The sequence below is a fragment of the Chenopodium album genome, chromosome 27, assembly GCF_948465745.1.
Source record: "Chenopodium album chromosome 27, dcCheAlbu1.1, whole genome shotgun sequence".
Classification (NCBI taxonomy): Eukaryota; Viridiplantae; Streptophyta; class Magnoliopsida; order Caryophyllales; family Amaranthaceae; genus Chenopodium; species Chenopodium album.
The window spans coordinates 36,443,964-36,458,783 of NC_137860.1; the positions used below are offsets into that span (position 1 = coordinate 36,443,964).

A 14,820-nucleotide genomic window follows, 5' to 3' on the forward strand; every position below is an offset into this window, starting at 1 on the left:
AGCGGGCCTAAAAATGAATGACTTGAATAATACAGAATAGTGAGGGAGAGCAAATTTCAAATTAGAAAGCAGAGATAGGAATGGACAAATGTAATGTTATTAGAAATGTCAAACTCAATATTTGTACAAAGCATATGTACTCAAAAAACACCAAAACTGAGCCTCACCTGGGACCCAGACTAAATCCGCATTATCAAAGTAATTTAGAATAGATATAGTACTTCATCAAACATCAAGTTGTAGGACATTCTTTCTTTCTTTCTTTTTATATTCTCTTCCCAGTTAATGCTTGAAAATTTACATCAGACACATACTTGAAGAGGATCCTCTGAGAAGGAAAAAATACATACTATTCATACTCAACTTAAACTCATAATCTAGCGGACAGATTTACACGAAAAAACCTATTATTTCACAAAATGGACAAAATTTGCTATTAAAAATTGATCAGCAGCATCAGCATGCAAGGTTGATTACTTGAATTTGTCTGACTTCTTGGATATGATGCCTTTATTTATTTATTGCAATTTGTGCTCCCTTCTGACCTTTTTCTCCCTCTTTTTCATCATCTGAGCTGCTAATATAAGAAGCTCTACCATTTCAATGCCTGCTGCAGAAACTGAATCCATTTTCTCAGTGTTGGGGTTGCCATAATTTGAATGCTCATCAACATTCATATCACTAGATGATTCTACATCTCCCTCCCCAGACCAGCTAAGAGGCAAGGCAGCACTAAGCGCAAGCTTTACCATTTCAGCTTCCCTAATGATTTCATCCAAGATTTCCGTTGTGTTAGAAGCAGTACTTTTAGATGAACGTGCATGTTTGGCCTAGAAATGCAATTGGAAAATATAAGAACAAGTTTTATCACTTTGTAAATATAATGAGTTGATAAGTGAATTGGTACTTGTACACTCTACCAGAAGCATGGTTGCAAAAATAATATAACTAGAGAGAATAAAATCTGTTGAAAGGATCACCTGTATGAGAGAGACTCGAAGTTTACGAATATCGAATGTCAATCGCTCTAAGTTTTGCATGCTTTCCTTAAGGGTTGCAATCTCAATCCGCAGCCTGCATGCTAAATTAATAGATCCGACTAAATAACTAGAGCAACCTAATGAATTCAATCGAAACCATAATCTGCTAACACAAACTTTGTAAAAATTATAAGTCATAGACCTTGCATCATTCATGTTGTGATAAGAGCCTCTGTTTAAAGATGCTTCAGGTTCCAAGTTAGGGTGAGTCACAACAGGAGGATTTTCTTCTGTACCAAGCCAGCGTTTCAAAGAAGTTCTCTTGAACAAGTTTTTAAGTCTCCCATCTCTTCCATGAGCAATTATTTTTCCATCACCAGGTCTAGTAAGAAGGTTTCCTTCATCAGTGGTTTTCCTACAAAGTTCCAATCATAGACACTTAACAAGACGCTGGAATTTTGGTCAGCAATATAAAATCCGAGAGGAAAGAAACATAGGAGTGCAGAGGAGAGTGGAAGATGTAGCATTTGAGGAAGAAGGTACATTCCATAAAAGGCATCAAGTTTCATGCAACTACAATTAGTCTTAACCCCCCCCCCCCCCCCCCCCCCCCCAAAAAAAAAACCCAACACACACACAAAGAAGCAGATAACAGCCTTAGGCATGGAATGTATGCATATGCGGTCAGAATATGATAATATAAATCCTCCCATAAAAGCCAGCATATACAACTACTGTATCATGGTTACACTCATCAAACACAACCTATATCAAGCATTCTTCTTTGCCAAGATGATGGTCCCAACCTCATTTTTCTCTTCCTCTCCCCCTCTCTTTCTTTTTCTTTTCTTTTTTTTTTTTCTTTTTTTTTTTTGGGGGGGGGGGGGGGGGGGGGGGGGGGGGGGGGGGGGGGGGGGGGGGGGTGAGGGGGGGGAGTGTTGCAACAGGTAAGAAACCCATTCAGAAAGGTCTTCATTTGGGGACGTGGGATTGGGATTCGGATTTGGGCGTGAAGTAGCAGATCTGAGGAGCACATACTCTAGTAACAGTTGATATTCCTTTTTCACCTCTGCCAGTTCCAAGAGGGCTCTCCACCTTCTCTTGAGTAGCCTGAAAACATGATATTAGCAATGAAAGCACCAAATATCAACAAGTAGGAAATTAAGCTCAATAAGAGATGCTTAACCTTTGAGTAACTATAGTGTGTGACATGTAAAACAGAATGATTTCCCAATTTATAGTATAAATTGATATTTATCAGCTTTCCGGTAAATATAACCCCCCATATCTAAACCTTCACAAACTGGAAGTCTTGTAGTTGATGAGAAGAGTTCCACTGCTTTCATATCCAAATCAATCTCTCTCCTCTCACCTAAAAAGCAGAACTCTCTTCCTCAATCTACATTTGCAAAGCTAATTCTCTGTCCTGTCTCTGTCTCTCTCTCATTATTTAAATATCCCATATCTTACATCTGACAGTTTCTCCTTTCTTTATTAGCTTCTTTTCACACGCCCTCTTGTTTGCTAAACCAAATTTAGTCACAGTTCAAACATATTTATCACAAGTACCACTTATTTACTTACATCCAGTGTAAAAAAAAAGGAAAATCCAGTGTTAGATCTTATTTACTTCTTACATCTGATTATAGAATAGAGTTTTCCCCTTTCCTCATTCAACATTTTTTGCCTTTCATACTCTACAGTCAATAGATTTCAAGGAGAAGAGTAATTACTAGTTGTAGAGTCCTTTGAAGCTCATCCATAGTTTCTTGCAGTGCACCTTGGACATTTTTCTCAAAAAGATGTCATTCTTCTTGCTGTGATAGAAGTAATAAAGTTGAAACCTGAAAATAAAGACAATCTCAATTAACATGCCATCATGGAAAAAAAAAAAAAAAAAAGGACAAGTGACAAGCATATAATCAATACTTTTTCTTGCAACGCCTGTGACAGAGCTTCTGAAGAATCGACCATCCGAGAAACATTCAGTGCGAAGAATCAGTTACCTACAGAGCAATGCCCCACAAAAAATCACACAGGCTTTGATTTCTATTCAAACTACAGTTATCAAATTCATATATAAGTGCATTAGCTACTTTTATTGCAACTAGTCACTGTCCAACACATTTCCTGTCAGTATAGTGACTATAGTCAGCTAGTCACTAGGAAAAGCAGAGTCATAAAACAACGCAAACATTTCCTGAGAAAAATTTATGCACAAAGATGAGCCAACAGACCTCAGCAGAATGCGTGTGTTTAGGAAACCTCCTCAATCTTTTCCTGAATGCTGCTGATAACTGATTTATATAAGATTTTTCATCATCAAGCAGTTTCATGATGTAGGTCTTTTGTGAGAATTATATTCACGAATTGATGATATTCCTTCAACAATAAGTCTGTCTGACAGAATCTGGTTTGAGAACATATTTACCTTATAAATAATGCAACAATTAGAGGGTTGATATTCAAACATTGAAGATGGAAAAAAGAACCTTACCCTTTTATGCTCCAATTCAGTAATCTTACTCTTCAAGTGTTTTTCAATTTCCCCACCCCTGCAAGCCATACCATGAAGTGAGGTATAAAATCATAGCAGGAAGGTAAAGACAGGAGATGTCCACAGAGTTCATCCATAGAAGAAGAATAAAAATAAAAAAATAAATAAAATATGGGAGAACTCTACATTTACTTGGGAAGTTCCATGACTTATTGTACATACTAGTAGTAATTTAATCCAATAGCGGTACAAATGTTATTTTCAATTTAAACAAGAGTTCCTGAAACAAAAAGACTAGGAAACCATCCCCCTAGACAAAATTGAACTAATGAGGTTCAAACTTGAAAAAGAATTTCTGTCTCACCATTTGCATTTTGTTTTGAAGATCAGTTCTTAAGGTCTCCACCTCTTCTTGCAAAGCAGCCTGTCTGAGGAAGAACTAATAAATATGGGCATGCAACGTAAATAGAAATGCATACAAAAGCCCAGAAATTTATTTGAAATAAATTACAATCCAGAAAACATTGAATTCGATACTCAATGCACCTAAGTAGAGGAGATCAAAGGAACTATTTAAATGCAACAACAAAATGGATTCATTGACTTTTTGCACACAATTAAAACTTCATGCTTCCTAGCCAAATATACCCTCTCCACACTACCTTAAGGAAATAAGTTTTTTTCTTTTTTCTTTTTTTTCCCCAAAAGCCAACAATGTGTCTACACTTCCAAATGCAATTAAAAACAGAATATGCAGCTATGTAGCTAACGGTACATTTTAAATCTGTAGCCCAAAAGATATCTTGCCAAGACTTTTTCATTACTAGTGTGCCGTAAACCGATTTAATCCGACCCAACAACAATTTGTACCCGAACTAGTACCCGACCTAATTAGAATCTGTACCCGAGTCATGAAAGGTTTAATAAAAATTTATATGCATTTTGTTCAACTCATATATTGGTACAAATCCGTAAACCCACAATCCGATTCAGCTTGTACACCTTTTGTTCTCTATTACTCATATATAGGTTTAATAAAATCTTGATTAAACTGATCAAATTATGGAAGGCGTAATTATATAGGTTTATCTTCAGCACATCAATATTTATTGGAATTGAACTTGAACCAAAACCCAACTCAACACTAACTTGAACCCGAATGTACCATCTATTAACCCACTCAAACATGACTCACACGCAACCCGAACCTGAAATTGAATCCGATCTGAATTTGGCTCGAAATGAACCCGACATATATCCGAAAAGGTGAACGACCAAGAATAAACTCAACTGAAATTGACCCGACATAACCAGGTCCTAATTTAACCCGAGACATGATTTGACCCAACCCAAATCCGACTTAAATACCCGAATCGACAATTCTACCCGTTCATAATTTGTAGAGATTATGTAAACTCAAGCCTACCACGTACGTTTATGACAACATATAATGATCATCTATGGTTTTAAATGGCATTATATAACCCCGAGATGTATCCCTTAAGGTTTCAAGGTTTTTCGCCACCAAGCCCCGAAACCTCGAATTTTCTTCAAAAAGCGTGGATTATAGCCTTCAATTTTGTAATTTTTTTAACCTTTTTTCGACCGGAAATAAAAATTGCTGAGATGTTTACCATGATCCCTATTATCCTCTGGGAGTCAAATTGGGTCGGTGGAATCATCCAATATGCCCTTAAACGATCATTTTACCAATTCACAACTTGCAGTGATATCGTAAACTCAAGCCTACCACGGATGTTTATGACAACATATAATGATCATATATGGTTTCAAACGGCATTATATAACCCCGAAATATATCCCCTAGATTTTCAACGCTTTTCCCCACCGGGCCGCGAAACCTAAAAATTTCCTAAAAAAGCGTGGATTATAACCTTCAATTTTGTAATATTTGACTTTTTTTGGCCTAAAATTAAACATTCCCGAGATGTTTACCATGGTCTCTACTATCCTCCGAAAGTCAAATTGGGTCGGTAAAACTGTCCAATATGCCCTTAAACGGTTATTTTACAAGTTCACAACTAGTAGTGATTTCGTAAACTCAAGTCTACCACGGACGTTTATGACAACATATAATGTTCATATGTGGTTTCAAACGACATTATATGACCCCGAGAAGTAACCCTTCGGGTCTCAGGGGTTTTCGCAAGTGGCCCCTAAACCTCAAAATTTCCTAAAAAAGCGTGAATTATAGCCTTCAATTTTGTAATTTATTAACCTATTTTCGCTCGGTAATTAAAAAAACCAAGATGTTTACCATTATCCTTAATACCCTCCGGGAGTCCAATTGGGTTGGTGGAACCATACAATATGCCCTTAAACAGTCAGTTTAGAAGTTCACAACTTGTAGTGATTTCGTAAACTCAAGCCTACCACGGACGTTTATGACAACATATAATGATCATATATGGTTTCATACGGCATTATATGACCCCGAGATGTATCCCTTAGGGTTTCAAGGCTTTTCGCCACCGGGTCTTAAAACCTCAAAATTCCTCGGAAAACGTGGATTATAGTCTTCAATTTTGTCATTTATTTTTTTCGATCGGAAATAAAAATTGCCGAGATATTAATCATGGTCCCTATTCTCCTCTGGGAGTTAAATTGTGTCAGTGGAACTATCCAATATGCCCTTAAACAGTCATTTTACCATTTCACAACTTGCAATGATTTCGTAAACTCAAGCCAACCACGGATGTTTATGACAACATATAATGATCATATATGGTTTCAATGGCATTATATAACTCCGAGATGTATCCCTTAGAGTTTCAAGGCTTTTCTCCACTGGTCCCGAAAACTTAAAATTTTCTAAAAAAGCGTGGATTATAGCCTTCAATTTTGTAATTTTTTTGACCTTTTTTCGCCCAGAAATAAAAATTGACGAGATGTTTACCATAGTTCCTAATATCCTCTGAGAGTCAAATTGGGTCAGCAAAACCATCCAATATGCCTTTAAACGGTCATTTTACCAGTTCACAAATTGTAGTGATTTCGTAAACTCAAACCTACCACGGACATTTATGACGACATATAATAATCATATGTGGTCTCAAACGACATTATATGACCCCGGGATGTATCCTTTAGGGTCTCAAGGGTTTTCGTCAAAGGCCTTTAAACCTAAAAATTTTCTAATAAAGCGTGAATTATAGCCTTCAATTTTGTAATTTATTAACCTATTTTCGCTCGGAAATAAAAATTACCAAGATGTTTACCATTGTCCTTTATATCCTGTGGGAGTCCAATTAGGTCCGTGGAACCATACAATATGCCCTTAAACGGCCAGTTTACACGTTCACAACTTGTAGTAATTTCGTAAACTCAAGCTTACCACAGACGTTTATGGCAACATATAATAATCATATGTGGTTTCAAACGACATTATATGACCCCGAGACGTATCCCTTAGGGTTTCAAGGCTTTTCGCCACCACGCCCTAAAACCTCAAAATTCCTCAAAAAGCGTGAATTATAGCCTTTAATTTTGTAATTTATGGACCTTTTTTTGACCGGAATTAAAAATTGCCGAGATGTTAACCATGGTCCCTATTATCCTCTGGGAGTTAAATTGGGTCGGTGGAACCATCCAATATGCCCTTAGATAGTCATTTTACCAGTTAACAACTTGCAATGATTTCGTGAAATCAAGCCTACCACGAATGTTTATGACAACATATAATGATCATATATGGTTTCAAACGACATTATATAACCCCGAGATGTATCCTTTAAAGTTTCAAGGCTTTTTTCCACCGGGCCCCGAAAACTTAAAATTTCCTAAAAAAACGTGGATTATAGCCTTCAATGTTGTAATTTTTTGACATTTTTTCGCCTAGAAATAAAAATTGCAAAGATGTTTACCATGGTCCTTAATATCCTCCGGGAGTCAAATTGGGTCGGTAAAACCGTCCAATACTGCCCTTAATCGATCATTTCACTAGTTCACAACTTGTAGTGATTTCGTAAACTCAAGCCTACCACGGACGTTTATGACAACATATAATGATCATATGTGGTTTCAAACAGCATTATATGACCCCGAGATGTATCCCTTAGGGTCTCAAGGGTTTTCGCCAAAGGTCCCTAAACCTCAAAATTTCCTAAAAAAGCGTGGATTATAGCCTTCAATTTTGTAATTTATTAACCTATTTTCGCTCGAAAATAAAAATTACCAAGATGTTTAACATTGTCCTTAATACCCTCCGGGAGTCCAATTGGGTCGGTGGAACCATACAATATGCCCTTAAAAGGTCAGTTTACATGTTCACAACTTGTAGTGATTTTGTAAACTCAAGCCTTCCACGGACGTTTATGACAACATATAATGATCATATGTGGTTTCAAACGGCATTATATGACCCCGAAATGTATCTTTTAGAGTTTCAAGGCTTGTCGCCACCTGAACCTCAAAATTTCCTAAAAAAGCGTGGATTATAGCCTTCAATTTTGTAATTTTTTGACATTTTTTCGCTGGAAAATAAAAATTGTCGAGATGTTTACCATGATCCTTAATACCTTCTTGAAGTCCAATTAGGTCGGTGGAACCATCCAATATGCCCTTAAACGATCATTTTACTCGTTCACAACTTATAGTGTTTTCGTAAACTCAAGCACCACGGACGTTTATGACAACATATAATGATCATATATGGTTTCAAACGGCATATTATGACACCGAGATATATATCTTAGGGTCTCAACACTTTTCGCCACCGGTTTTGAAACCTCAAAATTTCCTCAAAAAGCGTGGATTATAGCCTTCGATTTTGTATTTTTTTACCTTTTTTCGCTCGGAAATAAATATTGCCGAGATTTTTACCATGGTCCCTAATACCCTCCAGGGGTCCAATTGGGTCGGTGGAACCATCCAATATGTCTTGAATGAGTTATTTTTACCCGTTCGCAACTTGCACCGAATTCGTAAACTGAAGCCTACCACGGACGTTTATGACAACATATAATGATCATATATGGTTTCAAACAGCATTATATGACCCCGAGATGTATTCCTAAGGTCTCAAGACTTTTCGCTACCGGGCCCCTAAACATCAAAATTTCCTCAAAAAGCTTGGATTGTAGCCTTTATTTATTATTTTTTTTGACCTTTTTTGCCCGTAAATAAAAATTATCGAGATGTTTAACATGGTCCCTAATACTCTTCAGGTGTCCAATTGGGTCGGTGGAACCATCCAATATGCCCTTAAACGGTCATTTTACCCGCTCACAACTTGCATTGATTTCCAATATGCCCTTAAGCCTACCACGTAGGTTAATGACAACATATAATGATCATATATGGTTTCAAACGACATTATATGACCTTAAGATATATCCCCTAGGGTCTCAACACTTTTTGCCACTGCCCCCGAAACCTCAAAATTTCCTCAAAAAGTGTGGATTATAGCTACAGCTGTCAAAAACTGACATGACCCAAGAACCTGACCATAATGGACAAAGATCTGAACCCAACCTGTACTCGAACAATGGGGTGAAACTAGTGAATTGTAACCTGACTTGAACCTGACCTGATCTTAACCGAAAACCCATTTGATCCAATACTTTATGACCTGAACCCGAACCTGCCCCCGACTTGATAGTAACCGTCAACCGATTTAATCCGACCCGAAAACAACCTGAACCTGAACTAGTACCCGACCCAATTAAAACATGAATCCGAGCCATGGAAGGTTTAATAAAATTTATATAGTGGTATAATTCTGTAAACCTTAAATCCGATTTAATAAAATCTTTTGTTCAGCTTATATAACTTTTGTTCTCTATACTCGTATATAGGTTTAATAAAATCTTGATGATGCTAGATCAAATTATGGAAGGCGTAATTATACAGTTTAACTTGGCCACATCGATATTTATTAAAATTGAACTTGAACCAGAACCCGACTCAACACTGACTTGAACGCGAATGTACCATCTTGTTAACCCATCCAAACCCGACTCAAAACAACCCGAACCTGAAATTGAACCTGATGTGATTTTAACTTGAATTGAACCCGACATATATCCGAAAAGGTGAACAACCCGTTATAATTTGAACTAAAATTGACCCAACCTAAACCTGACCTGAAGCTAGATTGACCCGACATAACCTGATCCTGATTAAACCCGAGACCTAATTTGACCCGACCCAAACCCGACTTGAATACCCGAATTAACAGCTCTAATCACAACCATCACATGAGTCATAAATCTCATAATCATAGAAATCATGGTACACTCTTTTGTTCCTTACTTCCAGGGGTAAAATATAAACAATTATCTCATGGACATGGGTTTACAAAAATGCTCAGCAGTCAAATGTAGAAAAATAGGCTTTATTCACTTATCCTGAAGCTTTGAAATTCAAAGAATCAATTCTAGATCAGCAACTCGCAACATAGGCATAAAATTTATTAAGACACATAAAATATGTCATATCAGATAAAGTTGACTTCGGGGTTCATGTTCAGGATATGGATATGCCATAAATCAATATAATACCCTACTACAAAAAGCCTCATCTTTATTTTACACCAGAGCATTGCTCCCAAAGCCTTCTATAGAGCTACACTCCCTCAGATTAAGCTTATAAGGATACACATGTTGTGCCATCTAAACGGCCATCTCATGTACACCATTTGCACAGAAAGGAAAAATATTTCTAATCTCCTCTTTCCTATGGTTTAAAAAGGACACATATTGCCACATCCACCTATTCAATAGAACCCTGGCAGAGTTAATTATAAAACAAATAGAACAATGTAAAAGAAAAACAAGAACTCACCACATAGTTAGCAACGGAAGCTTCCTTATAAACATTGAAGCTCCATGATTCTGAGGAATCGTTATATAAGCATGCACACATGTCATCCCAACAAACATCATCACATTGATCATCACACCCATTATCATCATCCCCGTTACCGCTACAAGCTTGCAGCCTGATCTTGTAAAACTTATTAATGATCTGCAAGAAAAGGCATTGCAAATGTTAAATAGAACCAGAGCTGGATAAACCCAAATAAAACCATGATTTGGATAACTGGAGCAGGCTCATTATTAAAGGACAGAGTAAATGCCTCTCTAAAAATTTCCATCTCCTGATCTTGTTTTGCTAGCTTCCTCTTCATACTCGATAGTTGCTCTTGTGTATCAGCTAATTTTACAGTTGCTTCTTGTAACCTGCTTCAAGGATGTATTAAAACGTACATCAACTAACAATCCATCATAAATCATATCATAATCAACTGCCTATCACTTGCTTCATAGCAACCAAAAAAGCGATTTCAAATACCACCAATAAACTCCAATAAAACTTGTTCCACAATTGTCAATGCATATCTTCAAATGTTAGAGTCTTTATTTATAAATAATAAATGGATATTAAAAAAATAATACCCAAGACAAAATTTACATGATCCCACATGACTATGATTTTCCTTATGAAAAAAAATATCACACTCAAAATATCGATTATACAGAGTATGAATAGTGTAAATTTAGAAGTATTTCATCTACATAAAAATGATGTATATGCTTACATGATAACCGCAGAGTTGTGGTTTATAAACCACATATCCAACCAGTTAACTGTGTTTATAACTTTATATAGTTATATAGAGTTAACTGGTTGAATATGTGGTTTATGAAACATATATCACAATGCTTATACAGAGCCACGGCATTGTAGTGTAAGCCAGATCTTATACTGTATTGATATTAGACACCCTCCCCCCCCCCCCCCCTCTCTTACGTGGGTAATATAAACTTACATTTTAAGGACATCAAGGGGTTATTAGCCAATAAAAGAGGTTTTAAGGTACATGGTCACTTACGGAAGGGGCCAGTATGATGTTATTAAATAAGGAGACAGAGGGCTCCCTTCACAGGCAACTTGCAAGTAAATTACAAATACAAATGCACAAATACCAAACTTGAAATACTAATGAATTACAAGGGGAAACATTATGAACTGAAATGCACCTTTTCTCGGCATCATTCATTTTCTGAGACATCATATCTTCATTTTCTTTAGCTTTCTCAGCCTGCAAACAGCAAGCCAACATTAATTCAAATACAGCTAAACATAATTATAGCAAAGCAGCCAAACAAGAAAAAGATAGATAATGACCTCCAGTATCGCATGATCACGATCAGTGAAGGCATTAGTAAGCATTCCACGCATGTATTCAATCTGCTTAGCTAATTCCGAGTTCTGCAAATTGGTAAAAGCAGATAAAAGGAATCAAATGTTGAAACTAATGTCAAATTTCACATTAAAAAATAAATACACATTCCCTTCTTCATTCTGGCTCAAGCATCAGATAAACAAATGAAGTAATAATCTTCAGTTTTCACCAATCTCCATACTGACTGTCCTCCCATACATGTATTAAATACTTAGTACAAGAAATTTAAAACAAAATAAATATGCTAGTTTTGCCTTCAAAACCACTTGCGTGGTCTATGCATTGTCTAGTGGTAGCCAATTTGGTAATTTAAGTGCAAAACAATGACTCTGAGTCCAATAAACAAAAGAACACTCCTACTCTTTGCCTCTTTGTTCAGTAAAATAAATGAATCAAGGGATGAGCATATAACACAAGTCTCTAGCAGAAGCAGAAACTTCAGTTCATCGATGCATGTAGGCGTGTCTAAGTTCACGGTTCACCTAGCATAGTAGTGAGCTAGTAACCAAGCTTAATAAATCTTACACACCTAATGTACAGGAGAGAGAAAGAAACTGACCTTTGCGACCTCCGATTTGTGGAGTTGATCTATATATGTCTGGAACAAGAGAAGAGAGCCCATCAGACATAGATAATTATAATTTGACTGTAAATAATTAAATATAGTAAAACTTACTTTTATTCTCTGAGCCTCAGAAAGCTCTTCTTTGATATTTGAATTCTCTTTGATACTATTAGTCAGCTTCTTCTTTAAATTCTCAACTTCCTGTTCCAAGCCAGCAGTCCTAATAGACCAATAAACATGCAATGTTGTAATCTTTCTCAGTTTAAACCTCACATTCCAGCATACAAAACATTATTGAGATTTAATAAAATAAAATCACCCAGTAGCTTCACTAATTCATATGTGATGTTCACCTTCGACAATACATCTGAGTGGCAAAAGCAACATAACTGGGACCCGCTTGTTGCATGCACAATTGCTCAATGTCTTTCTGCAGCTCATCTTTCTCTACAAATAAAAATAAACAAGTGTCATGACACTCACTTCTCAGGGATATCCATACAATGACATCATATGAACATTATACAAGCAAAAAAAAAAAAGGGGGCGTCAACCCTAAAGCAAAACACAGGTGCAAGCAACTGGCAACTAAATAGTTCATACATGAACACTCCCAAGTCCACCTCTCCCCTCCCCAACCCATAAAATAATAACCCCAAGGTCCCACACAAAACCACAGTCCATTCAGTTTTGTTCAATAACAATATGAATAGAAATTCCATCCCAACTCATCCATTGTCATGGTATTTGTTGTACATCACCCTTCTTAGCCTCAATATAGAAGGAGGAGAGTAAAAGGTAGCTAACATGAATGGCGCTGTAACCATCACCTATAGTGTTTGACAGCCTTCCAAACAAAAGAAAACTTGTAAAAGTGAAACTAGCTACAAAAGCATCTTACAGGAACAGGGTTTTTAATGATGGGAGAGATCTGTGCTTTTGGAAATGAACAGGAAGCCTACTACAAGGAACACTGCAAGTTCAGTGAGCTCTGGCAACAATACCACCGAGATAATGGCAGCTGAGACAGGTGTAAAAGCTACATGAGACCTAGGAGGGGAACTGAGACCCCATAATTATCCACTTAAATGAATTGCCCCAAATAGGAGAAAACAAGAGAAATCAATCAGCTTATGAGCCTATTTAATTACTCCTCCCACTATGAATAAGTTTCAAAATGGAACTTCACCTAGACTTTTTAGATGTTTTCCTGTCTTCATCCTTGACGGGCGCAACATGTGCTAAATTTTAAATGCTGAAATTTGACAAAAACGAGCTTACTAAGGCTCTCCCGCTACAGTTATAAAATGAAACCGTCAAACAAGTTTCAAATGAGGAAATTTACTCCATTAGTCCCACTTCAATCTCACAATTGGAAACAAACAAACAGAAAATCAAGCAAGCGAAGTAGCACGGAGTTTTGAGACATCATACATCATACGAAGTATATATATCTAGCATAGTACTGTATGAGCAACATACCATGTTCCAGCTGCTGAATTCGAGCATTTAACGACTCCTTGTCACTCGAACTTTCATCCATACCTGAAATTACACGTATTGATCTTTTACCAGGCCATAATTGACAATCTATTACATCGCTTAATTTACATTACAACAATAAAATCAATGTAACTTCCAAGCTCATAACAATAAAATTCCAAATGCGAATATAATCATCAATAATTCAATCAAAAGAAGTTGTCAATTATTTATTTATTTATTTTAATTTGAAGGGATTCGGGTGATCAGCAATCATCACATATCAAGAAAAACAATAGAAATTGGGTAAATTGTGAGAAACCAACCTGAAAACGTTGAAAAAAACCCTAGGTAGCAGAAACCGGTGAGGAACAACGCGTAATTGGCAATTAGAAGTGGGCAGCTTGCTTAAACCAATCAATTTCAATTTATGTGTAGATTAATCCAGATTCCAGACTCCAGTAGTTGTTGATGGAAGGAAGATGATGAGAGTTTGTCGAAGAAAATAAAAATTGAGAAATGAAATTGAAAAGAGAAATTGACTAGGTTCGACTAGTGCACGATTTAACGTGCAGTTTCCATTGTTTGGAGAAGGGAAGAAGTTGTCAAGCCTGTAAAGTTTACAATTTTGTCCGGATCTTCGTGCTTGCTTCTTTCACTTGTTATCGCAATATTCACAAACTACCGTCTACGGGTTACGGGAATACGTCTTCAAAAAAAAAAAAAAAAAAAAAACCCTACATATATACGTATAACCGGTATACCCCAATTAGTCCAATTTTTAGGAGGAAATTAATTGTGAAGTATTATGTCAGACACCAAGGACCCATCTAACTCGGCATGTCATGTCATTAAATTGGATTATGTTACGTATAAACATTAACATATTTGATCGAAATATAGATAGAGAGACAAGTTAACACGTATATTAATATTCAATTAGCTTTGTATTTTTTAATTTATTAGATTTGAATGTATGTGCTTGCTCTACTCACTTGTTACCATCAAATGAGAGACTTATTTATATTAGTTGATGCAAATAATAGTAAGAATGAGATATGTGCGTGCTTAAAAGAAAAAAAAATTA

At 36.4% G+C, this 14,820-nt stretch overlaps 1 protein-coding gene and 1 pseudogene across 3 annotated transcripts; both read right to left on the reverse strand.

Moving 5' to 3' along the window:
• Positions 1-509: 509 nt before the first annotated feature.
• Positions 510-3,683, reverse strand: LOC145620182 (uncharacterized; annotated as a pseudogene). Its single transcript, XR_014108184.1, has 10 exons — positions 3,670-3,683; positions 3,478-3,535; positions 3,218-3,390; positions 2,910-2,978; positions 2,714-2,824; positions 2,019-2,090; positions 1,617-1,711; positions 1,183-1,395; positions 981-1,074; positions 510-830 (listed from the first exon to the last, which is right to left on the reverse strand). The product of XR_014108184.1 is annotated as an uncharacterized LOC145620182 (transcript).
• Positions 3,684-3,768: 85 nt separating this feature from the next.
• Positions 3,769-14,415, reverse strand: LOC145621468 (uncharacterized). Of its 2 annotated transcripts, none has more exons than XM_081676202.1 (10): positions 14,060-14,415; positions 13,734-13,796; positions 12,605-12,698; positions 12,363-12,471; positions 12,246-12,284; positions 11,629-11,712; positions 11,481-11,542; positions 10,577-10,679; positions 10,282-10,464; positions 3,769-3,901 (listed from the first exon to the last, which is right to left on the reverse strand). In XM_081676202.1, the coding sequence occupies exons 2-10, from the start codon at positions 13,792-13,794 to the stop codon at positions 3,803-3,805; spliced, it is 834 nt and encodes a 277-aa protein (XP_081532328.1). In that variant the 5' UTR covers positions 13,795-13,796; positions 14,060-14,415; the 3' UTR covers positions 3,769-3,802. The 2 variants fall into 2 exon arrangements, with proteins under 2 accessions (XP_081532328.1, XP_081532329.1); XM_081676203.1 differs by having other exon boundaries at positions 3,822-3,905; positions 14,060-14,414.
• Positions 14,416-14,820: the final 405 nt, after the last annotated feature.

Bases quoted from the DNA above. Each gene is read 5' to 3' on its own strand.
- LOC145621468 (XM_081676202.1), bottom strand. From the start codon at position 13,794: ATGGATGAAAGTTCGAGTGACAAGGAGTCGTTAAATGCTCGAATTCAG. The intron at 12,285-12,362 runs GTAAGTTTTACT...CTCTTGTTCCAG, and splicing joins CTGAGGCTCAGAGAATAAAA to ACATATATAGATCAACTCCA. The intron at 11,713-12,245 runs GTCAGTTTCTTT...ACCAATTTGCAG, and splicing joins ACAAATCGGAGGTCGCAAAG to AACTCGGAATTAGCTAAGCA.